The sequence below is a fragment of the Artemia franciscana genome, chromosome 16 (assembly GCF_032884065.1).
Source record: "Artemia franciscana chromosome 16, ASM3288406v1, whole genome shotgun sequence".
In the NCBI taxonomy this organism is placed as follows: Eukaryota; Metazoa; Arthropoda; class Branchiopoda; order Anostraca; family Artemiidae; genus Artemia; species Artemia franciscana.
Genome location: NC_088878.1, coordinates 18,696,423 through 18,721,624, shown reverse-complemented (window position 1 = coordinate 18,721,624; position 25,202 = coordinate 18,696,423). Strand labels below are relative to the sequence as shown.

The following is a 25,202-nucleotide window of genomic DNA, read 5'->3' as shown; positions in this document are numbered from 1 at the left end:
CCTTATTTTCATAGGTAGTTACTTCCCATAATGGACTGTGAGCATTAAAATCACCAAGTATAAGAGTTTTTCCTCCAACTGTTTCTTATAGCCAGAAAATACTCGACCAAAAAGGATATTTAGTCAGCTTCTTCCTCCCTGTACTACAAGATTTATGAAATTTCTCTAGTACAATGATTGGAAGCACGTGTTGAAAATTTTGTATAACCAAACGTTTGGTATTACCAAGCGTTTTTAATTTTTCAAAATACTTGTCTAAATTGGAACGTACTCACCGAAAACCTCATTTGGGACACAGTGCGTGATAGCGAACCTAGCGGCTGGAGACAGGAAACTGCCAGCTTGAATCTAACAGTCGGAGCAATTCACAGCTTAGATACTAATCAGAGCAAAATTGCGTTTCCGCCTTTGGTTTTGTAGTATGATCTACGCGTTAGAGCGCGGGCTTGGAGGAGGCGCCAAGTTCAGAGCGTCAAGAGGAGGCGTATAACTAAATTGTATATCAAAGCTGTGAGTCGAATACTAGTGGTTGGTTTTACTAGTCGGTGGCAAAATGTCTTCAAAACCAGTTGAAATCGTTGCTTATAACCAGATTCATGAACCAGGTACGATTGTTTTGAATAAAAGATTAAAATAGTGGTTGTATGTTCTCAGAAAGAGCCTAATGGGGTCACAAAAAAAAGTTTATAAGAAAGAAAAATGGAAATTATATGCTGAAGGCAACCATAAGGCAACATTAAATGATTTCATTTTAAGATAAATAATGAATGTTAGTGTATGATTTTTTTAACGCAATTTCTTTTATTAAATTGTGATTTCTTCGTCAAATATTGTACTGTCTGAAATAGGGAGATAAAAACTTGTGAAGTCCATGTGCCTGAAAAGAATAAGTGTAAAAGAGCTGAAAGGGGGGGGGGGGAACAACGAGTCACCTCTTTTAGTTGTTTGACTCTAGCATTTCCCCTTGGGTCCTTTTGGTGCATTTTTTTCAAAGCAAAATAGAGAGCAGATGCAGGAAAATCGCAAGCCGCTGAAGTTCACTGTAGCCGCTGAAGCGCAAATAATATTATGAGATGCTTAAACCGAGAAACATAAGAGACGTAGTATTTCATTTTAAAAATGTTATGAGATATTTAAACAGCAAATGTACAGGAATAGACTAAATCAAGCTTTAGAAGCCAAGAACATTATTCAAAGGGCCAACTCGTAAAAGCCAAGGCTAGCTATACTTAATTGAAAAGATAATTCTTATCTTGTATGTTCATTTCCCGGGGAATGTCTCTCTGTAGGCTAAGGATTAAAATTTTGGATTAAAACTATATGTCCCTCTTGTTTTTTGTCAAATATTAATGGAAAAATTCGGATAAACATTTAGTTTCTCAGGTATTTGTAATTTATAGTTCTGAAATTATAGTTCAGAATAACGAATGCGATTTTCAGCTGCTCAGAAAAAATATTTCAACGCAGCAGTTGAACCGTTGTGACGCATAAACTTGGAGCAAAAAAAAATCAGGAATTTTATTGGTTCACGTAATAACGGCCGTTTTTGTGAGAACCAATGGCATCAGTGGGAACCCTGGCTTCTACTGAACGACCTCGTTTGATTAAATCTTGATTTTGGGTTAATAAAATATATTACATTGGTCCTAACTGGATGAGTTTTTTTTTCAGATGGGGGGGAGAGAATAAAGAGTTACAAATTTGCGAATCAGATGTCCAAATACGGCTTCTAAGCAAAATGGCAAGAGTGTGTATATGGAGGAAGAAGAAGAGGTTTAATCTGAGTTAGTTTGAGGCGGAGGGTTGGAAACCATATTATTTTGAAATAGCTAAAATAATTTTATGTTTTATACCTTGCAGATGGAGACGTTGAGAATGGAACTGTCATGGAGACGGAATATTTTGACGAAGAACGGCCGGAAAACATCACGGATGACACACCAACAGACAGGTATGGATTGGATTGGAACAAGGGAATATTCAGGGATTTTGTTTGGAGGGGGTATCAACAATTTGTTTGAGGGGGCATCAACAATTTTTTTATATACATTTTTGTTACTTTTATACAAGTCCTACACAAATTTAAGGGGAGGACCCCCTCCTTTGGATACGGCAATGGGTTTGAATCTGCGACACTGCAGAATTCTGGTACTAGCAATAGCGCTTGAATCCATCCTGATACAGGTAATAACATTTGAAACCCTGTTTCAAAAGTATGATTGTTTTATATAGACTTAATTTTATGTGACAATCAGCAAGATTTCATCAAGAAACACCGTATCTTCGGTGTCGTTGATATACATTAGATGTGTAGGGTAATGCAATCGAAAAAAAATTCAAGATCAGCATTAAGCTGATCAAAGTGAAATCCACAGTTGAACTACAATTAGGTTAAATGGTCTCTTTCAGGGGCATAACCTGGTTTCGAACCCCTTGAAATTTTTGTGCAACATAAAAAGGTAACAAAATGCATCTAGGCAAATTTTGATACTTTTTGTTAAGTTTTTCTGTAAACCCCCTCCTCAAATATAAATCCTAGGTACTGCCATTACTAGGTATCATATTTTAGTTCGTAACTTTGAAAAAGCCTAGGCCTTCTCCGACCTCTGTTCAATCCTTTATTTCAATTAAATAAAAAAACAAGTTTTTTAAATGAAAATAAGGAGCAACATTAAAACTTAAAATGAACAGAAATTACTCCGTATATGAAAGGGGCTTTTCCTCCTCAACGCCCTGCTCTTTACGCTGAGGTTTCTTACTGTTTTAAAAAGTAGAGCTAAAAGAAACTGTTTAAAACAGTTTCTTACTATTTGAAAAAGTAGAGTTGAGAGAAAGAATCAAACTTTAGCGTAAAGAGTGGGACATTGAGGAGGAAAAGTCCCTTTCATATAAGGAGTAATTTCTGTTCGTTTTAAGTTTTAATGTTGCTCCTTACTTTCATTTAAAAAACTTGTTTTTTTATTTAATTTCTGGACGTTTTTGAATTAATGCATGCTTTGATCTTGATTCTCCGCACATAAATAATTAAAACAAAGTTTGCATATTAATTAATTGCAATTAATCGGAAGATTTTGAGAAAAAGGAGTAAGAGAGGAGGCCTAGTTCCCGTCCAATTTTTAATTACTTAAAAGGCAACTAGAACTTTTAATTTTTTGCAAACGTTTTCATTGGTAAAAATTATACTTAACTTACGAATTAACTTACGTAACGAACTTCTATATTCGTATGTTTTAATCGCGTCTATGAGGGCGTTCAACCCTCGTCGATACCTCGCTTTTTACACTAAAGCTTAAATGTCCCAATTCCTTAAGAATGACCTCTGAATCACAAAGGCCGTAGAATAAATAGTTGAAATTACTAAAAATACTTTAGTGTAAAGAGTGAGGTATAACGAAGAGGTAAACCCCTCATGTACGTAATAATTTTTGTTCGTTTTAAGTTTTAATGCTGCTCCTTACTTTCAGTAGAAAAAACTTCATATTTATTTTTTCATTGTTTTTTTCAAATAATGCTAGAAAATCATGCACCCCCTTCATTGAAATTCTCTTCCCCCATGAGAAGTTCCTCCATGGAAATATCCTCCCACATAACCCCTCCCCTCAACTCTCCTTCGTAAACCAAAAAAAAAAAATCCCCCTGAAAACATCTGTACACTTCCCAGTAACCATTACTATATGTAAATGCAGGTCAAAGTTTGTAACTTGCAGCCCCTCCCACGGGGACTGCAGGGGAGTAAGTCTTCCCCAAAGACATAGTTATTGGGTTTTTCGAATATGGTGAATAAAATGGCTATCTCAGAATTTTGATCCGGTGACTTTTGGAAAAAGAGCGTTGGAGGGGGGCTAGGTGCCCTCCAATTTTTTTCGTTCACTTAAAAAGGGCACTAAAACTTTTAATTTTAGTCAGAATGGGCCCTCTCGCGACCACTCGGTCGATAAGATCACTCCTGGGAAAAAAACAAAACAAATAAACACGCATCCGTGATCTGTCTTCTGGCAAAAAATGCGAAATTCCACATTTTTGTAGATAGGTACTTAAAAAACTTCTACAACCAGGTTCTCTGATACGCTGAATCTGATGGTGTGATTTTCGTTAAGATTGTATGACTTTTAGGGGGTGTTTCCCCCTTTTTTCTTAAATGAGGCAAATTTTCTCTGGCTTGTAACTTTTGATAAGTATAATTGATCTTGACGAAACTTATATATTTAAAATCAGCATCAAAATGCGATTCTTTTGATGTAACTATTGGTATCAAAATTCCATTTTTTAGAGTTTCGGTTACTATTGAGTAACCTAATTCGCTCCTTGCTACAGTTCGGTACCACGAACTGTTGGATTTTTGGACATTTTCGTGTATAATTTACTGGTCGAGGTGGACACTCATGTTCTTTAATATTTTTCTTAACATTTGACATCTGACGATCGATGTATCTTTGTGACTCTAGTCTAAGCCTTGACATTAATATATTTGATAAAAGATAAGAATTAGAACATTTCCTTGTATTTTCTTTATTATGACTTCCATTATTCTTAATTTTTTTTTCTGTGTAAAATTCATAAACTTGATGGTTACCTAATTCCAGCTCGCTATTTTGGATATAATTTTGTTCATGAAAATCTTGCTAATACCCAAGGCTGTATCCAGGAAGTTTCCCCCCGAAATGTTTTTTTCCAAATCGTAAAACGTAACAAAAATGAATATAAAAAAAAATTATGCCTTTTTTTACAACCCCTCCCCCCAAAAAAAAACCTTGATAAGACCCTGCTAATACCATTCGATTTTCTATTCTTTTTATTGTCTTTTTTATGTCCCAATAGTGGCAAGATGGGTATATGTGTACTTTTAACTTCGGACTACCAAATAATTATTTTCTATGTAAAGTTTGTATTCTTAGACTAAATCGGCATATTGGCTAGTTCTTTGATTATTTGTTTTTGCGTTTTGTGTTGCCAGGTATATCATGAATGCCTTATGTGTAGTAAGTACTCCACGTACAAAAAAAAACAAAAAAAGAAAGAAAAAAAAACAGAAAACAGAAAAAAATGATAAAACTAAAAGCTAAACCATTGCTGAATTTAATTTTCAGTCATTTATCTATGACAACAAATCAGATGTTTTGGCAACCATCTTCTAATGATAGCCAAAAAGATTAAATTAGGAAACAGCGATGACTATTAACTAGTTGGCGATGACTAGATGACTATTTGGACCCCAGTCACTTTTGACTTTAAGAAAGTTACTACAACTTTCCAATTTTCGATCAGATGTCTCCGCATATTGTCTTTCGCACGTATATGATGCAAGGGTTTTACACCATTATGTTTTATGTTAACAAGGATCACCTTACATGACATATCATAGGAGAAACAAAAACTGCTCTCTAGTTGTTAGATCTGTTAGATTGTTGTCAGGTTCTAACGTTGTAAAGACTGTCTTCACATAGTTATAAGAATGGATTGTACAGTCACAGAAACGATTACAGTGAAGTTTACACAAAAATGTTTACATGTTTTATATTAACAGGGATCATCTCGGAGGGTATATCATAGGAGAAACAAAACCGCCCTCTGATTATTAGATTTGTTAAACTGTTATTAGATTCATAGGTTGTTTGACTGTCTTCGCATTGCTTTAAGAACAGATTTCACAGTCACGCATACGATTACAGTGAAGTTCACAAAAACAAATACAAAAAAGAGTTAAATTTTAAAAGGACATAATTGGTCGAATGGGAAACATCCACGGCACGTCATTAACAAGGATAATGAGACGAGTATCCATCTACTCGTTGATGGGGGTTAAATATTTTGTTTAATTTGACCAACTTCAGTCGCCAAAGTTATTTTAGCCTCTACGACTACTTAGAAACAAAAGCCCAGTTTAACGGTTTGAATTACGACCACAATCCTTGGCATTCAGATCCTACTGTCAAAGATAGTTATGTTTCAGACAAAACCCCTGCTATAATCGGTATGAGAGCATCCATTATATATATAGTGACATAGATCGAGCGCCGTATTTGCTGGAACATTGTCATAGCTTTTCCAGGACTGTTTTAGCTCTGGAGCCCTTCTGTACGCATGGAAATCCGCCTTTGTCATTCCTATGCCCAGACGGATGGCGTTTTAACGAGTGAGGGCTCACGTAGGTGTATTAGTCCATCCGGTATTAAGAAAGTTAGCACAATTGTTCCCAAATATGCACTTTATCAGAACCTGAAGTCAAATGACTATTTAGGCGACCACCAATTTGGATTTCACCGGAAACTTTTTATGCTTTGCTCCTTAATAGCTAAGTCCCAGTAGTGGATTAAGATTCAACGCGTCTGAGAACCTTACTGCAGAAGTTTCAAGGTCCTATCTGCAAAAATGTAGAATTTTGTATTTTTGCCAAAAGAATGATCACGGATATATGTTTATTTGTTTGTTTTTCATCGTTGTTTTCTCCCAGGGGTGATCGCATCAAACCAATAGCCCTAGAATATCGGAAAATGACTCATTTGAATAGAAATTAAAAGTTCTAGTGCTCTTTTCAAGCGGCCAAAAAGATTGGAGGAAAACTAGCCCCCTCCCACCCCTTTTTTCCTCAAAGTCATCCGATCAAAATTTTAAAATAGACATTTTGTTCAGCGTTGTTGAAAGGTCGAATAGCTATGCTTTTTGAAATAACATGACCCCCCCCCCCCAAAGTCCTTGGGAAAGTTTTTTAAGTTATAAATTTTGTCTATTGCTTACGTATAGATTTGATATTGGGAAATTTGTATACATTTTTCAGTCGGGTGGTGGTCAATTTTCTGCTTGGGACATTTTTAATGGTGAGGGAAGTTTCCAAGGAAAATTTTACACCGGGTGAGAATTCCTGAACTTGTCAGAATTCCTGTACGAATTTCTTTTTATTAGTTTTGATTTCACTTTGCTGACTCAATTTTATAGTTGGAGATATTAAGGAAAAATGTCCGGAAATAAATTTTAGCCGGTTTGGAGTTGTCTAGAGTTTGTTTCCGCAGGAGGGGGGATTTTTCACGGGTGAAATCCCCCAGAGGGAATTTCCTGCGAGAACAACTTTCTAATGGGGGGAGGGAGATTTCTTAGAAAATTTTTCTACAGGCGAGGGGATTCCTGGCAAGATTTTAAAAACAATCTTTTCGAATGAAAGTGCACTAAGAATAAATTTTCACCTGGAACTGTCTGCAAGAATTTTTCTCTGGGAATGTTCAGCTAGGATTAAATTATCTGAGATGAATTTTTATCGCTTGGCGTGGGGGGGGGGTGTATTTTACGTGGGAATTACTTTTCATGGAGGGATTGTCCGTAGGGAGAAGGAATTCTCAGCTGAAAGTAAGGAGAAACATCAAAACTTAAGAAGAACAGGAATTATTGCTTATATGAAGGGGGCAACCTTCTCCTCAATACCTAGATCTTTACGCTAAAGTTTTACTTTTTGGCCCAGCTCTTTAAGAACTACCACTGAAACACACGGGCGTTTTAATTAGAATAATAGTCTTTTTTAAATGTTCTAAAAATAACTTTGGTGTGAAGAGCGAGGTATCAAGGAGAGGGCAACCTCCTCATGAAAGTACTAATTTCTATTCGTTTTAAGTTTTGATGTTGCTCCTTACTTTCAGTAAAAACACTCATTTTAATTTAATATAAATGAAATTACGGCATTCTTTTTAAGAGGAAAATAAATGTATTTAGTTTCTCTGTAAAAATCGACAAACACCCATTTTCGTCTTTGATTGCTTTGGTTAATATGATTTATGCTAGAAAACGAGCAGTTTTCTGCTAGCAAAATAAAAAGACATTGGCCAGGAACCAGGAACAGTTTGGTTTATTACTCATAAAAAATGGCATGGCGGGATAATTATGCAAATTGCGAATTGTTTTATTGTGACATAATCCAAATAAACTTTAAGGCTTTCTTTCAAAAAAGCAACCATGAAGAAAAGAAAATCAAAGCCACGCGCCTGCTTCTTGATAGGAGTGAATACAATTTTTTAGGGGGAGAGATGGGCTGCCTTATTGACATTTTTTGTATTTTTACCCCTGTAGTTAGTGTAACTTTTGATTTTTTAGGGGGTGGGGAGGCTACAGGAAAAGTGCTACAGGATATTTCCTAGTTACGCGCAGACAAAGTCACCCACAGTTCATCCACGGAGGTGGCTTTTTATTTTGTATTGAGGTTCATCGTTTGAGGTTCATTTCGTTTTACGGACTTTAATCCATTTTTAAGCGCGAAGGACAGTGACAGGGAGGTGGGGTGCCAGGGAGGAATGGTGGTGGAATAGTAGGGAGGAAGGAAGGTTCTCAACGTAAGGTAAAGAGCCATATTAAGAGCCTAAAAAGAGCAAAAAACTAAGTCGTATGATTATTATATGCAGCGCAATAGTGCTGTCTAAGTATAGAGTAATATGGTGTAATATGTAATATGGTAATAGTAATATGGTATAGTAGTATGGTATAGAGTAATATAGAGTAATATGGACAATTCATTTTTTTTTTTTTTTTATTTACTTTTTTTTCGTTTGTTTTAGACTAGGGCACTTCGTATCGAAGAAGTTGTCATAGAAATTTCAAAAAGTGCTCGTTTGATTGGAATTTCAAATGGCTAGACCCTTTTTAATAGTAGAAAGTAATTTTAGGTCAACTAACCCCCCTTCCACGCCCACCATTTCCCAAACACATCCAATCGAAATTTTGATATTACTATTGTGTTCACCTTAGTTTAAAGGTCCGGTATTTATGTCTTTGAGAATGACACCCTCCCTCCACAGCCATCAGGGCAAGGGTGTTCAGTTATGCCCTGGGGTCATATACGGTTTATATAGAAAGGGTGATCGTATAACTTCAGAGGGGGCTCATTGGACTGGTAATCAGAAGTTCTAAAGCCATTTATAAGATTTAGAGGGGTTGGAGGGGGGATACCCCCACACCTATTTTTCCGAAATGCATCTGATATAAATATTGAGATGACCGTTTGTTGTTGTAAAAACTTCAAAAAAGGTTCATTTGATTGGAAATTGAAGGGGCTAGTGACTCTTTTAATATTTGAAAGTGATTGGAGGGAAACTAACCTCCTTCCCACGTCCAAACGCATCCCAAACACATCCAATCAAAATTTTGAGATAGCCATTTTTTTCAGCGTAGTCCAAAATATGCCTTTGAGGATGACAACCTTCCCACAGCCCTCAGGGCCAGGATTGTAAGTTATGCCCTGGGGGAATATCAGGTTTTTTAAAGAAAGGGTGGTCATGTAAACTTCGAAGGGGGCTTATTGGATTGGTAATCAAAAGTTTTAGTACCCTCTTTAAGATTCAAAGTGATTGGAGGGCAAATACCCCCCCAGCACACCCACACACACACGCACACACCTTGTATTTTTCCAAAAGGCTTATGATGGAAATTTCTTAATGACCATTTGTTGTCGTAGACAGTCCAAAAAAGGCTCATGTGATTGGAAACAAAAAGGGCCTTTTTAAAAGTCAAAAGCACTTGAAGGGCAACTAGCCCCCACCACCGATCAATTCCCAAAACACTTCTAATCGAAATTTTGAGATTGCCATTTTTTCAGCGTAGTTGAAAAGTCTGGAAACTATGTCCATGCGCAAGGTTCTTAAGTTATTCCCCGAGGGCATATAAGATTTTTATGGAAAGGGTGGTCGAATAATCTCCAGAGTGGTCTGTTGGACTGGAATAATCAGATGTTCTAATTTCCTATTTAAGAGTAAAAGCGATCAGTGGCAGCCCCCCACCCTACGTCTTATGTACCACAAATGCATCCGATAAAAATTTTCAGATAGCCATTTGTTCAAAAATAGTCCAAAGAGCTTATAATAAGGCCTTTGGGGTGGGCAGAATCCCCCAGAGTCTGGGGGTAAGGGTTGTAAGCTAATCCCCAGGGTTATTTAATTTTTTTGTGGAAGAGGTGGTTCTGTGAACTTTGGGAGAGGCTCATTTGACTTGAAATGTATAGTTCTAGTTCCCCTTTAAGAGTGCAACGATTTAGATGCTATGTTATCACTTTCTGTTTCCTTTTTTTTTGAATATTCCGTTTGTTAAGTTTTTATATGTAATAGCAATCTTTCTAGCTCTCTCAGTGTTCTAATTTTCCGATTTTTTTTCAGTTTCCTAATTTTTTTTTTCTTTCTTTTTGTTACCTAAAAGCACGGTTTTGACTTTGACCAATGATGGTTTAAATTCATTCTACTATTGATCCATGAGAATATACCAATGAAAAGTTCACACATTGTGCAAACAATGCAAACAAATTTCGTGCAAACAATATCACTGTCTAATTTTAATATCCGACTGAAACACCCAACGAAACCGTCAGCGAAACACGTACCGCTACCTAAAAAGGAATTGCTGAAAAGTTAATTTTTTGATTAGGAAAATTATATCACTTTCTTATCATGAAGTGCACTTACACGTTCTTTGGATGATTTGTAGCACTTTTCGGACCCAATTTGTATTAGACACAAGCTGATATGTCAATTCCTATAGTTACGGTCGATTTCATGATGTTATTATCATTCGTTTTGCCGGAGACAAGTTCAGGCCATGAATTATTCCATCGACAGCCATGACGACGAAAGCCACCAATTGGTCAAAATCAGCTTTGATCGTATCAGATTGACCACTGAGATTTAATCTAGCAGCCACGCCATTTTTCCATCCTGGGTCTTGAATCAGAGTTACTTTGAAACAAAGGTATCCTGTGGCCTTCAGTTGGCATGTCTGGGCGACGACAGACAACCCCATCTGATCAGGAAGACTCATTCTTAGACTGTGACTCAAGCAAGACCAGTTGTCCAGGAGTTCTATTAGGATTATCAGGGGTTTGATCAGGATTTTGTCATCAAAGAAGATTTTAAACGAGTGAATTTGATATACTTACATGAACTGACATCATCTTTACACAGTCCTAAAAAGGGCTTATGCCAGATTTGCCTCTCACTCACTGAGATCATTTGTCTCGGCTTTTTCTACAATTAGCCATGGCTTGATGCTCACAACTAGGCTGCTTGATTTCAATTCAAAATGGTTTACAAAATAGTTAAAAATGGCTAGCTAAAAATGAAGAAGACCAAGACAAAAATGTCCACAAATATCTGTTAGCTTACAGCTCGTAGGCTAGCTAAAAAGGAAAAAGAAGAAGGTGTTCATAAATATTCGAAATACTGCAGGCTAGCTTATCCCCCAGCCCATAGGCTATCCAAAAAAGAATAAAAATATAGTTCCTAAGAATATCTGATGGGCTACAGGCCCGGCTAGCCGGCTCTACACAGGCTAGCTAAGAAGGAAGAAAAAGAAAAATGTATGCAAAAATATCTAATTTGTTGCAGGCCCAGGTTATCTAGCAGCACACAAGCTAGCGAAAAAGGAAGAAGAAGAAAAAAGCGTCCACAAATATATGATGTGTACTACATGCTAGGTTAGCAGGATGTCCATAAGGTAGCTAAAAAAGAAGAAAAAGGAAAATATGTCCAAAAATATCTTATTTGCTCTAGGTTAAGTTAGCTGCCTGACACAAGCTAGCTAAGAAGAAAGAAGAAGAAAAAATCATCCACAAATATTGGATGTGCTACAAGCTAGGTTAGCCGACTGCACATAGGCTAGCTGAAATAGAAGAAGAAAAAAAGTGTCCTCAAATATGCTTCCAGTGTCCTTTGACTAAGGCTGGTCTTTTATTTTTGACCTAACATAAAAAAAAGCAAAAAGGGAGATTAAGAAAATACAAAAATATATTTCTAATTGGGCTTATTATACTGTACAATTACTTCCTACAACCTATAACTAACAATATATTGTAGCAACAAGTTACCTGAGGCAAAAACAACACCGGATGCACCTGTCCCACCCCAATTTGTCCAAAGCTTTCTCTCTTTAATAATTCCTATGAAGTTTCTATTTTCTTTAAATGCTTCCTCATCGCCTCTTCTCTATAAAACGTAAACTTGCCAATAACATTTCAAGGCATACCTAGAAAATTAGCCAGACATTGAAGCAACCGGCGAAACGGTGGCTGCTTTAACCGAGTAAATTGAAATCGTGGTAATGGTACTGCTTTTTAACTAGCCAAAACAAGACCAGTCTTCGTTTCTTGCGTACAGTTATTCTATGGTTCATTTCAAAGAGTGTGGATGACTTCTAAGAGTGTAAACTAGTAACGTCAATTGGGAGGAGGGCCCATCGCCTTCTTAATTTTTTGTTTTCCCCTGGGATTTTCAAAATATCCTTTTTGGGGGTATTTTCATTGAAAAAAACCTTTTTTTTGTATTTTCATTGAAAAAAAATGGAAAAATGACAACTTTGCTCAACCTAGGTACTGGAAAATTCTTTACTTTCCCGTAAATTTCCGTAAACTGAAGCCATTGTTGTAGACTTGTGCTAGTCTCATAAAAAAAATCACCACCGTCATCTAGCGTGCAGGGTTTCAGGTGTTTTTCCAAGCTTTGCATTTTTGTTTCATTTTTTTTAGAAACTGAGATAAATACTACAGCAAGATTGCCACTTACTGTTATATTAATATTTCCAGCTACACTAATTTTGCTTTATTATTAAATTGAAAGGGTGCCAAGAAATATACAAGCCTAGAGGGTGTCGGTAATTTTTAGTTTCGACACTAGCGCCAGCACTCTTATAGATTACCCATACTCTTTGGTTCATACAATGGGCTTATGAAGTACCTGGGTAGTGCTCAATGGTGTTGATTTTTATTTTTCTTTGAGACGAACTCATTTCCTCTAAATCTTTTTAATGCTCTTTGCCTATGCTGATTTGTCACCTTCAGACGCCTCAGAATACTATTAACATCAACTAATGCCGTGTCAAGTGATTGTTTCAGTTCAGGCGGTAAACATCTTAGTAAAGAGATTTAGTACACAAAATACGGTGATTAGAGTGCTTAAGACAAATATATACAAATCTAAGTCCCATAATTTAAATAAGTAAAATCTCTAAACAACCAAATTTGGTAAACAATATTAATTTGTTATTTAATATTATATAATTTAATGTAAATACAAATTTAGTAGTTGAATTAGCAAAACTGATAAAAAGTAGTTTAGATTTTGCTGTGAAAGATGCTTAAAAAGTGACGACTTTAAGTTATACTTCAAAGAAAGTAACCAGTTTTCCCTCTGTGTCAAGGAGGGGTGGGGGCTAATTTTCGAAGCTCAGTTTTTTTTTCGTTAATTGCCAGATTTGTATACGTCTTTATTTTCTCGTCCTTATTTCAGGAATATGAAACCAAATCCTTATAGTAGGCCAGACTACTCAAATAGTTGCAATCTACGTCTATAATTTGTCCATGAGATTGTATGGATCTCATGGATTCTCCCCTCCCCCTTCCCAAAGAACTGTTTTAATTAATTGAAAATTTATATTGGCCTCTGAGAATTCGGAATTTGTAAAATCTGGTTGTTGAGCTTTCCGTTTGAGTATACAGGAGGTTGAAGCAAACCTCGGGGATTGCAGCAAACAAGAAATTTATCTCTTCTTGAATAGGAATATTTTTAGCCTCACTTGATGTCTCTTTAATGGTCTTTAATCTCCTCTTTAGAGGCTTTGGTATTTTGTCAAAGGACTTTCTCATTTTTTTATTTCAGGTGGAACATAGTCTATATTTTTTTCATCTTGCTAGGTGTCGGTATAGTTATGCCGTGGAATATGTTTATTATGGCCAAGGAAGTAAGTTTATTTTCTTATATAATTTTTCAGTTTAAAAAAAAATGTGTCAACCCAATGATCCTAGAATGGCACTAGAATGGCATAACGAAATATTTCGTGGTAACAAACTGTAGTAAGGAGCGACTCGGCTCAATAGTGACCGACGCTAAAAAAAAAAATAGAATTTTGATACCAATAGTTACATCAAAGAACCCCATTTTTATGCTGATTTTATATATATAAATTTCATCAAGGTTTAGTCTTACCCATCAAAATTTACGAGCCTGAGAAGATCTGCCCTATTTTAGAAAACAGGGAAAAACACCCCTTAAAAGTCAAAGAATCTTAATGCTAATCAAACTGTCAGATTCAGCGTATCACAAAAACCTACTGTAGAATTTTCAAGCTCTCATCCACAAAAATATGGAATTTTGTGTTGTTTTTTTTTTGCCAGAAGACAGATCACGGATGCGTGTTCTTTTTTATTGTTTTTTTCTCAGGGGTGAATGTGTCGACCCAGTGATCCTAGAACGGCACACGAGAGTTTATTGTAACGGAAATTATATGTTCTAGTACCCTTTTTAAGTGACCAAAAAATTGGAGGGTGCCTACTGACCCTCCCACGCTCATTCTTTCTAAAATCACCAGATCAAAATTTTGAGATAGCCATTTTGTTCAGAATAGTCGTGAAACCTAATAATTAAGTCTTTCGGACTACTTAATCCCCCACAGCCCCGGGGAAGGGGCTGTGAGTTACAAACTTTGGCCAGTGTTCACATATGGTAATGGTTATTGGGAAGTATTGAGACGTTTTCTGGGGGACTTTTTCTTTCGCAATACCTCGCTCTTTGTGCTAAAGTATTTTTAGTAATTTCAACTATTTATTCTACGGCCTTTGTAATTTGGCGGTTATTCTTAAAGAATTGGGACAAAGTTCAGGCTTTAGTGTAAAGAGTGAGGTGTTGATGAGGGGTGAACCCACTCATATAAGTAATAAAAATATCGAAGTTTGTTACATAAGCTAATTTGTAAGTTACGTATATTTATTACTAATAAAAATTTTCATAACAAAATTGAAAGCTCTAGCTGCCTTTTTAAATAGCCAGAAATTGGAGGGCAGCTAGGCCTCCCGCCAAACCCTTTTTTCTTTTATCAAAATCGTCCGATCAAAACATTGAGAAAGTCATTTAACCAAAAAAACTTAATATACTAATTTTGTTTTGATCATTCATATGCGGTAAGCCAAAGTCAAAACATGCATAAATTCAAAAACGTTCAGAAATAACATAAAAAAATATCTCTAACTGCAAGTATAGTGCAACATTAAAACTTAAAGCGAACAGAAATTATTCTGTATATGAAAGGGGCTGCCCCCTCCTCAACGCCTAGCTCTTTACCCTAATTTTTGTATTGTTTTAAAAAGTAGGGTTGTGAGGAACAGTCAACTTTAGCGTAAAGAGCAAGGCGTTGAGGGGGGGCAACCCTTTCATATACGGAATAATTTTTGTTCGTTTTTAGTTTTTATGTTGCTCCTTACTTGCATTTAAAAAAAGCTTCTTTTTTTTCATTTAATACTTCGTAAAAATTTAGCCCTGAATTGACCTGGCTGTTGCTGCTGTGTACTAAAATTGCCTAGTTACCCAATAAACGTTGATTTACTTCCGATCTACGAATTGCTCGGTAACTCATCTAATTTTTTAAGGTTTATAATATGATAGAATTAGACATCATCAGGATATCTGATAATTATCAGATTATATATATCAGGAAATTTAATAAAAATTGTATGCAAGTTCAAATATTAATGGATCATTTTCATCAAGTCAATATATATATATATATATATATATATATATATATATATATATATATATATATATATATATATATATATATATATATATATATATATATATATATTTATATATATATATATATATATATATATATATATATATATATATATATATATATATATATATATATATATATATATATATATATATATGTTCTACATTTTTTTTTCATAGGCATATATTTTGGGGGTAATACCTAACACGGGGATATCATAGGGGATTTATGGTAGGCACGCCACTTGCCTGGGTAGGGAATTTAAAGTGCCAAAACTCTATAGGCAAGTGTATATTCTCCTGATTATGAATTATTTGTTTTCTTTTTTTACTGTTTTTAATATTTTGTAAATGACGAATTATACTCACTTACGACACGACTGCCTGTCCATAGATTATTATTTATGGTTGATTGTGTATGGCTATGCTGTTTGACCTATGTAATTGTATGGAGGAGTAGGGTTAAGGCATCATTCAAGTACTGATCTATATTAATTGCTAATTTAGGAAAACAGTCTTCCTTTTCTCCTTCTAACTCCTTTTTTTCTTTTTTTTACGTGTTTTTGCTGTTGCATTGGTGATTTCTTTTTTCATTATATATAGCTACCCAATCTATATATATAAAAATAAGTTGTCTGTCTGTCTGTGGATGGATCAGGTGACGTCACCTGAAAAAACTGGATCAGGTGACGTAAAAACTGAAAAAACTAAAAAAGGCAAAAACTACAAAAAAAACTAAAAACTAATAAAAAAAATAAAAAAGCTTAAAAAACTAAAAAAACTAAAAAAAGGCAAAAACTACAAAAAAAACTAAAAACTAATAAAAAAGCTAAAAAACTAAAAAAACTAAAAAAAGGCAAAAACTACAAAAAGAACTAAAAACTAATAAAAAAAATAAAAAAGCTAAAAAACTAAAAAAACTAAAAAAACTAAAAAAAAGGTAAAAAACGAAAAACACTAAAAACTAAAAAAAAACTAAAAAAAAAGGAAAAAACTGAAAAATAAGCTAAAATAAAGGTAAAAACCAATAAAAAACTAAAAAAAAAACTGAAAAAACTAAAAAAAAGGCAAAAACTACAAAAAAAAACTAAAAACTAATAAAAAAAGTAAAAAAGCTAAAAAACTAAAAAAACTAAAAAAACTAAAAAAAGGTAAAAAACTAAAAAAAATAAAAAATAAAAAAAAACTAAAAAAAAGGAAAAAACTGAAAAATAAGCTAAAATAAAGGTAAAAACCAATAAAAAACTAAAAAGAAAAAAAGGAAAAAACTAAAAAAATTTTCATCTAAAAAACTAAAAAAAACTAAAAAAGGTAAAAACTAAAAGAACTAAAAAAGAAAAAAATAAATGACGAAACTCAAAGAGAAAGCGACCAGGACAAAAGGAATGTTCGATTAGCAATCAACAAAGCACCGGGACACAGGGAGTATAAATGACGACCAGGACATAAGTAAAAAAAAAAAAAACTATCTATATATATAAAAATAAGTTGTCTGTGGATCTGTGGATCGTGGATCAGGTGACGTCACCTGAAAAAACTGGATCAGGTGACATCAAAACTGAAAAAACTAAAAAAAGGCAAAAACTACAAAAAAAACTAAAAACTATTAAAAAAAATAAAAAAGCTAAAAAACTAAAAAAACTAAAAAAAGGCAAAAACTACAAAAAAAACTAAAAACTAATAAAAAAGCTAAAAAACTAAAAAAACTAAAAAAAGGCAAAAACTACAAAAAAACTAAAAACTAATAAAAAAAATAAAAAAGCTAAAAAACTAAAAAAACTAAAAAAACTAAAAAAAGGTAAAAAACTAAAAAACTAAAAACTAAAAAAAACTAAAAAAAAGGAAAAAACTGAAAAATAAGCTAAAATAAAGGTAAAAACCAATAAAAAACTAAAAAAAAAACTGAAAAAACTAAAAAAAGGCAAAAACTACAAAAAAACTAAAAACTAATAAAAAAAGTAAAAAAGCTAAAAAACTAAAAAAACTAAAAAAACTAAAAAAACTAAAAAAAGGTAAAAAACTAAAAAAAATAAAAAATAAAAAAAAACTAAAAAAAAAGGAAAAAACTGAAAAATAAGCTAACATAAAGGTAAAAACCAATAAAAAACTAAAAAGAAAAAAAGGAAAAAACTAAAAAAATTTTCATCTAAAAAACTAAAAAAAACTAAAAAAGGTAAAAACTAAAAGAAATAAAAAAGAAAAAAATAAATGACGACACTCAAAGAGAAAGCGACCAGGACAAAAGGAATGTTCGATTAGCAATCAACAAAGCACCGGGACACAGGGAGTATAAATGACGACCAGGACATAAGTAAAAAAAAAAATTAACAAAACTAAAAAGAAGTTAAAAACTACAAAAAAACTAAAAAGAAAAAAAAACTAAAAACTAATAAAAAACTAAAAAATCTAAAAATCTAAATAAACTAAAAAAGAAAAAAAAAGGAAAAAAATAAAGGAGAAAAACAAAACTAAAAAACGAATGTATATACAGACCGGTACACCGGGATACAAATGACGACCGGGACACAGGGAATATAAATGACGACCGGGACACAGGGACACAACTACAACGGGGACACCGGGGGAAACAGGGGGATACAAAAAAACTAAAAAGAAAAAAAAACTAAAAACTAATAAAAAAACTAAAAAATCTAAAAATCTAAATAAACTAAAAAAGAAAAAAAAAGGAAAAAAATAAAGGAGAAAAACAAAACTAAAAAACGAATGTATATACAGACCGGTACACCGGGATACAAATGACGACCGGGACACAGGGAATATAAATGACGACCGGGACACAGGGACACAACTACAACGGGGACACCGGGGGAAACAGGGGGATATAAATGACGACCGGGACAAAAAAACTAAAAAGAAAAAAAAACTAAAAACTAATAAAAAAACTAAAAAATCTAAAAATCTAAATAAGCTAAAAAAGAAAAAAAAAGGAAAAAAATAAAGGAGAAAAACAACTAAAAACGAATGTATATACAGACCGGGACACCGGGATACAAATGACGACCGGGACACAGGGATTATAAATGACGACCATATTCACAGGTGGGACATAGGGACACAACTACAATGGCGCGTAACTATTATGGCGCGTAACGACTTACGCGCGCGGGGGGGCTTGGGGGGGGGCGCGAAGCGCCCCCACCAACTAGGTGTTGGGGTGGCGCGAAGCGCCACCCCAACAGCTAGTAATATATAAATATATAGTAACCCAATATATATATATATATATATATATATATATATATATATATATATATATATATATATATATATATATATATATATTGAATATAAATAAGTCTATTTTATATAATCCTCCTAGAAATATAATGATCCGGTGGAAAATAATGAAAGTAACCCCCTCATAAATAAAATAGGACATTCCTCACATTCTTGATTCAGAGTTTCTAATTTTTGTATTTTCTTGCAGTATTTTGTCAATAAATTAGAAGGATCAGAGTATCTTCACAATTTCTTCCTTCTACTTACCTTGTTGAGCCAAATACCAAACATGGCTCTACAATGGATGAATTTGGTTGTTTCCTTTGGGTAAGCTGTTCATCTTGTTCAACAAAAAAAATATTAGACGTAGTGTGAAAAAAAGTCTTAAAGCGTAGATTGCTAATTAAATTTTGAACAGATTTTTAAGCCTTATTTTTAAAAGGATACTTTTCAAAGTTGAGCGACTGCAAGGTCCTATGCCCCCCCCCCAAAAAAAAAACGAGGATATGTAAATTTCTTACCTGTCCTTGACTTTATGGGTTAAATACCAAATATGTTGTGTAAAATGGACAAATATTTTTGTTTCCTGTCAGTTAGTCGTTTATCATATTCATAAAAAAATGATTAGAAGTAGCTTAGAAAAGTCTTAAAGCCTAGATTGTTGGTCAGAATTAAAAAAAAATCAAGAACTTTGTCATTTTTCAAATTTATATTTCTCAAAAGAAATGTCATTTTTTAATTTGGTGTCTATGGGAGTTCCATGAGGTGCAACCCACGATTGAAAACCTTGCCGACTCAGTTTCACTGTCTTTTCAATCAAATTTCATTGTCGGACCCATGTCCATGTTTGACACGTTGAGACTGGTAAAATACTTTTTAAGGTATCGAATCTTATAAAACAATATAGGACGGTGAGAATGAAATTTATGTATATGAAGTAGCTAATGGAAAATTTATGCAACCATGTGTCTTTAAAAATAAGAAAAATCGGAATTCAAATTTTAATTAGAAAGATGTCCACACGCTATTATTTTGTTTTTGTTTCAGCAGGCCCCAAATTTGAAAAAGAAGTGTGGGTGCAAAATCGACAATAAAAACAACAAAAACTTATGACACCGAACAGATTAAGTGATGTTTTTTTTAAAGAAGTTTTTTTTTTTAAAGAAGAAGTGACTCTTTCTCTTAACTCTACTTTTTAAAACAGTAAAAAACTTTAGGGTAAAGAGCGGGGCGTTGATGAGGAAGCAACCCCTTTCAGATACGAAGTAATTTCTGTTCGTTTTAAGTTTTAATGTCGCTCCATACTTTCCGTTAAAAAAACTTGTTTTTTTTTTATTTAATTCAGACAGGAGCTTGAAACCTCTACAATAGCATTCTCTGATAAAATGCTGTAAGGTACAGTAGGGTTCACTCATTTACAAGGCCATATCCAAAGGAGGAGAATTTACCAGATTTGACCCCATCCCCATCACCAAAAAGTGGACAAAAAGGTAAGAAAAATGTATATAAAAAATTAATGATGTATTTGTAATGTTTTTTCAACCCATCCTGAAAAAATTCAGTCCACCCGAACATAAATCCAGCTTACGCCCTTGCTCATTTATTAGAGACTTTATAAAAAAAATGCACATGGATTTTTGGCAAACGAAAAACGGAGTACAGTAAGAAAATAAACGAACAAACAAACATAGTAAAGAATAGAACAGTAATTTCTGTTCGTTTTAAGTTTTAATGTCGCTCTTTACTTTCCATTAAAAAACTTGTTTTTTTTAAATTTAATTTCTGAACGTTTTCGAATCAATGCATGTTTTGATTTTGGCTCTCCGCAGATGAATAATTAAAACGAAAATTTGTATATTTTTTTTTGGCTAAATGGCTTTCTCATAGTTATGATTGAATGATTTTGAGAAAAAAGGAGTGGGGGAGCAGGCCTAGTTGCCCTCCGGTGTTTTGGTTACTTAGAAAAGCAACTAGAACTTTTAATTTTTTACGAATGTTTTTCTTAGTAAAAAGATATACGCAACTTATAAATTAGATTACGTAAAGAACTTCTGTATTCTCGTGTTTTTATTACGTATATGATAAATTCCTCCAAGGAAATTTCTCCCAACATATCCCCCTCTTCTCAACCCCCCCCCCCAACCAAAGAAACCCCCTGAAAACGTCTGTACACTTCCAAATAACCATTACTATATGTAAACACTGGTCAAAGTTTGTAACTTGTAGGCCCTCCCACGGGGACTGTGGGGGAGTAAGTCGTCCCCAAAAACATAGCTATAAAGTTTTTCGACTACGTTGAATAAAATGGCTATCTCAGAATTTTAATCCGGTGACTTTGGAGAAATAATTAGCGTGGGAGGGGGCTTAAGTGCCTTCCAATTTTTTGGTCACTCAAAAATGGCACTAGAAATTTTCATTTCCGTTAGAGTGAGCCCTCTTGCAAGATTCTAGGACTACTGGGTCGACACAATCACCCCTGGGAAAAAAACAAACAAACAAATAAACACGCATCCGTGATCTGCCTTCTAGCAAAACAGAAAAATTCCACATTTTTTGTAGATAGGAGCTTGAAACTTCTACAATAGGGTTCTCTGATACGCTGAATCTGATGGTGTGATTTTTGTTAAGATTCTATGACTTTCAGGGGATGTTTCCCCCTATTTTCTATAATAAGGCAAATTTTCTCGTAACCTCTAATGGGTAAGACTAAACTTGATGAAATTTGCATATTTAAAATCAGTATTAAAATGCGATTCTTTTGATGTAGCTATTGGTATCAAAACTCTATTTTTTAGAGTTTTGGGTACTATTGAGCCGGGTCGCTCCTTACTACAGTTCGTTACCACGAACTGTTTGAAAATGTGGAATTGTGGAATCGATATCAGTATATACATCAAAAGAATGGAATTTTAATGCTGACTTTAAATATATAATTTAAATAAGATCTTACTCATCAAAAGTTATAAGCCTGAGAAAATGTGCCTAATTTTTGAAAAAAAGGGGAAACACCCTAAAAGTCATTAGAATTTTGCCGGAAGAAAGATCACGGATGCGTGTTTATTTGTTGTTGTTTTTTTCCAGGGGTGATCGTATCGACCTAGTGGTCCTAGAATGTCGCGGGAAGACTCACGTGTACGGAAATTAAACGTTCTAGCACCTTTTTCAAGTAACAAAAAACATTAGAGGGCAACTAGGCCCATTTATACGCTCATTTTTTTCCAAAGTCACCGGATCAAAGTTTTTAGATAGTTATTTTGCTCAACATTGATGAAAAATCAGTAACTATGTCTCTGAGGACCAAATAATCCCCCAGAGCTCCTGGGGGAAGGGCTGCAAGTTATGAATATTTTCCATTGTTTACATATATTGTTGGGTGTTGGGAAGTATACTGACATTTTCAAGGGGATTTTTTCTGGTGATAGGGGGTCAGGCGAGGGGGTTACGTGAGAGTATCGTTCCAGGGAGGAATTTATCATGGGTGAAGAGATCTTCCATGAAGGGGGCGCTAGATTTTCCAGCATTATTTAAAAAAAGAGAAATTAAATTAAAAAAAAAGTTTTTTTTTCAACTGAAAGTAAGGAACAACATAAAAACTTAAAACAAACAGAAATTATTACGTATATGAGGTGGTCTATCCACTCTTCAATACTTTACTCTTTACGCTAAAGTAATTTTAGTAATTTCAAAACAGCTATTTATTCCAATTAAACGGATTTTGATATTCATGGGTCATTCTTATAGAATAGAAACGAAATTCAAACTTTAGCGTCAAGAGTGAGGTATTGACGAGGAGGCGAATCTCCTCATATACGTGATAAAAATATGAATATAGAAGTTCGTTACGTAAGTTAATTTGTAAGTTACGTATATTTATCAAACAGGTCGTGGTAACGAACTGTAGTAAGGAGCGACCTGGCTCAATAGTAACCAAAACTTTAAAAAACGGAATTTTGATACCAATAGCTACATCTAAAAAATTGCATTTTAATGCTGATTTTGAATATATAAGTTTCATCAAGTTTAGTCTTACCCATCAAAAGATACGAGCCTGAGAAAATTTGCCCTATTTTAGAAAACAGGGGGAAAGACTCCCTAAAAGTCATAGAATCTTAACGAAAATGAAACCATCAGATTCAGCATATCAGAGAATCCTAATGTATAAGTTCCAAGCTCCTATCTACAAAAATTTGGAATTTTGTATTTTTTGCCAGAAGACAAGTCACGGATGCGTGTTTATTTGTTTGTTTGTTTGTTTTTGTTTTTGTTTTCTTTTTCCCAGGGGTGATCGTATCGACCGAGTGGTCCTAACTTTTGCAAGAGGGCTCATTCGAACGGAAATGAAAAGTTTTAGTGCCCTTTTTAAGTAACCAAAAAAATTGGAGGGCACCTAAGCCCCCTCCCATGCTCTTTTTTTTCCCAAAGTCGTCAGATCAAAGTTCTGATATAGCCATTTTATTCCGCGTAGCCGTCTTTGGGGACGGCTAACTCCCTCACAGTCCCCGTGGGAGGGGCTGCAAGTTACAAACTTTGACCAGTGTTTGTATATAGCAATGGTTATTGGGCAGTGTACAGACGTTTTCAGGGGGATTTTTTGGTTAGGAGGAGGGGTTGAGAAGAGGGGGTTATGTGGGGGAAACTTTACATGGAGGAATTTGTCATGGGGAAGAAGATTTCCATGATGGGGGCGCATCATTTTCCAGCATTATTTAAAAAAAGCAACGACAACATAAATATGAAAAAGTTTTTTCAACTCAAAGTAAGGAGTAGCACTAAAACTTAAAACGAACAGAAAATATTACGCATATAAGGGGTTCACCTTCTCCTAATACCTCACTCTTTACGCTAAAGTATTTTTGGTAATATCAACTATTTATTCTACGGCCTTTGTGATTCAGGGGACAAAATTTAAGCTTTAGTGTAAAGAGCGAGGTATTGACGAGTGGGCGAACCCTTTCATATACGCAGTAAAAATAACCGTATATTGAAGTTTGTTACGTAAGCTAATTTGTAAGTTACGTATATCTTCTACTAATAAAAACTTTCGTAAAAAAAAAAATTAAAAGTTCTAGTTGCCCTTTTACGTACCCAAAAATTAGAGGGCAACTGGGCCCCCTCCTCCATCCTTTTTCTCAAAATCATTCGATCAAAACTATGTGAATGACAATTAGCCAAATAAATAAATATGCAAATTTCGCTTTAATTATTCGTCTGCTGAGAGCCGAAATCAAAACATGGATTAACTAAAAAGCGTTCAGAAATTAAATAAAAGAATAACAAGTTTTTTTTTAACTGAAAGTAAGGAGTGACAGTAAAACTTAAAACGAGCAGAAATTACCCCGTATATGTAAGGGGCTGTTCCCTCTTCAAAGCCCTGCTCTTTACGCTAAAGTTTTTACTGTTTTAAGAAGTAGAGTTAAGAGGCAGAGTCAAACTTTAGCACAAAGAGCAGGGCGTTGAAGAGGAAACAGCCCCTTTCATATACGGGGTAATTTCTGCTCGTTTTAAGTTTAATGTCGCTCCTTACTTTTAGTTAAAAAAACTTGTTTTTTTCTTATTTAATTACAAATAAAAACGTTCGTCAATAAAATTGAAAGTTCTGGTGACCTTTTTAAGCAATAAAAAAGATTGGAGGGTAACTAGGCCCCCTCCTCCGCCCTAGTTTCCTCAAAATCGGCAGATCAAAACTCTGAGTAGCCCCTTAAGCCATAAAAATACAATTATTAAGCAAATTTTGTTTTAATTATTCGTGTACGGTGAACCAAAATTAAAACCTGTATTAATTCAAAAACTTTCAGAAATTAAACAAAACAATTTTTTCAAGTCTAAACTTTCAACATTAAAAGTTAAAGCGAAGAGAAATCTTTACGTATATGAGCGGGTTCCTCCCCTCCTTGATACCTCGCCCTTTGCGCTAAAGTATTTTTAGTAATTTCAAATAGCTAATTATTCTAATTAAACGGTTTTTGTGATTCAGGGGTTATTCCTAAAGAATTGGAAAAAGATTTTTGCTTTAGTGTAAAGAGTGAGGTACTGACGAGGGGGCGACCCCCCCCCCATATACGTAACAAAATATACGAATACAGAAGTTCGCTACGTGAGTTGATTTGTAAGTTATGTATATGTATTACTAATAAAAACGTTCGTAAATAACTTAAAAGTTCTAGTGACCCTTTTAAGTTACCCAAAAAATTTGAGGACCACTAGGCAGCCTCTCCCACCCGTTTTTCTCAAAATCGTCCGATAAAAACTTTGAGAAAGCCATTTTGTGAAAAAAAGTACTTGTTAAAACCTGCATTAGTTCAAAAAAGTTCAGAAATTCAATAAAAAAAAAAACAAGTTCTTATAACTGAAAGTAAGAAGCGACACTAAAACTTAAAACAAAGAGAAATGATTCTGCACATGAAAGTGGCTGTCTTCTCCTCAACGCCCTGCTCGTTACAC

The 25,202-nt window shown here is 34.3% G+C and overlaps 1 protein-coding gene across 3 annotated transcripts in view; it reads left to right on the top strand.

Moving 5' to 3' along the window:
- The window catches only part of LOC136037175 (equilibrative nucleoside transporter 3-like), a 103,827-nt gene that overhangs the window by 73,263 nt on the left and 5,362 nt on the right, over positions 1-25,202 (top strand). For 2 of the 3 annotated variants that reach the window (XM_065719721.1, XM_065719722.1), the window contains 3 exons: positions 1,861-1,951; positions 13,611-13,692; positions 18,970-19,088. In XM_065719721.1, the coding sequence (XP_065575793.1) occupies positions 1,887-1,951; positions 13,611-13,692; positions 18,970-19,088 (266 nt within the window). In that variant the 5' untranslated portion in view covers positions 1,861-1,886. Of the gene's footprint in view, positions 1-534; positions 606-1,860; positions 1,952-13,610; positions 13,693-18,969; positions 19,089-25,202 lie in introns of those variants that run through there. The other variant, XM_065719720.1, reaches the window with a different exon arrangement.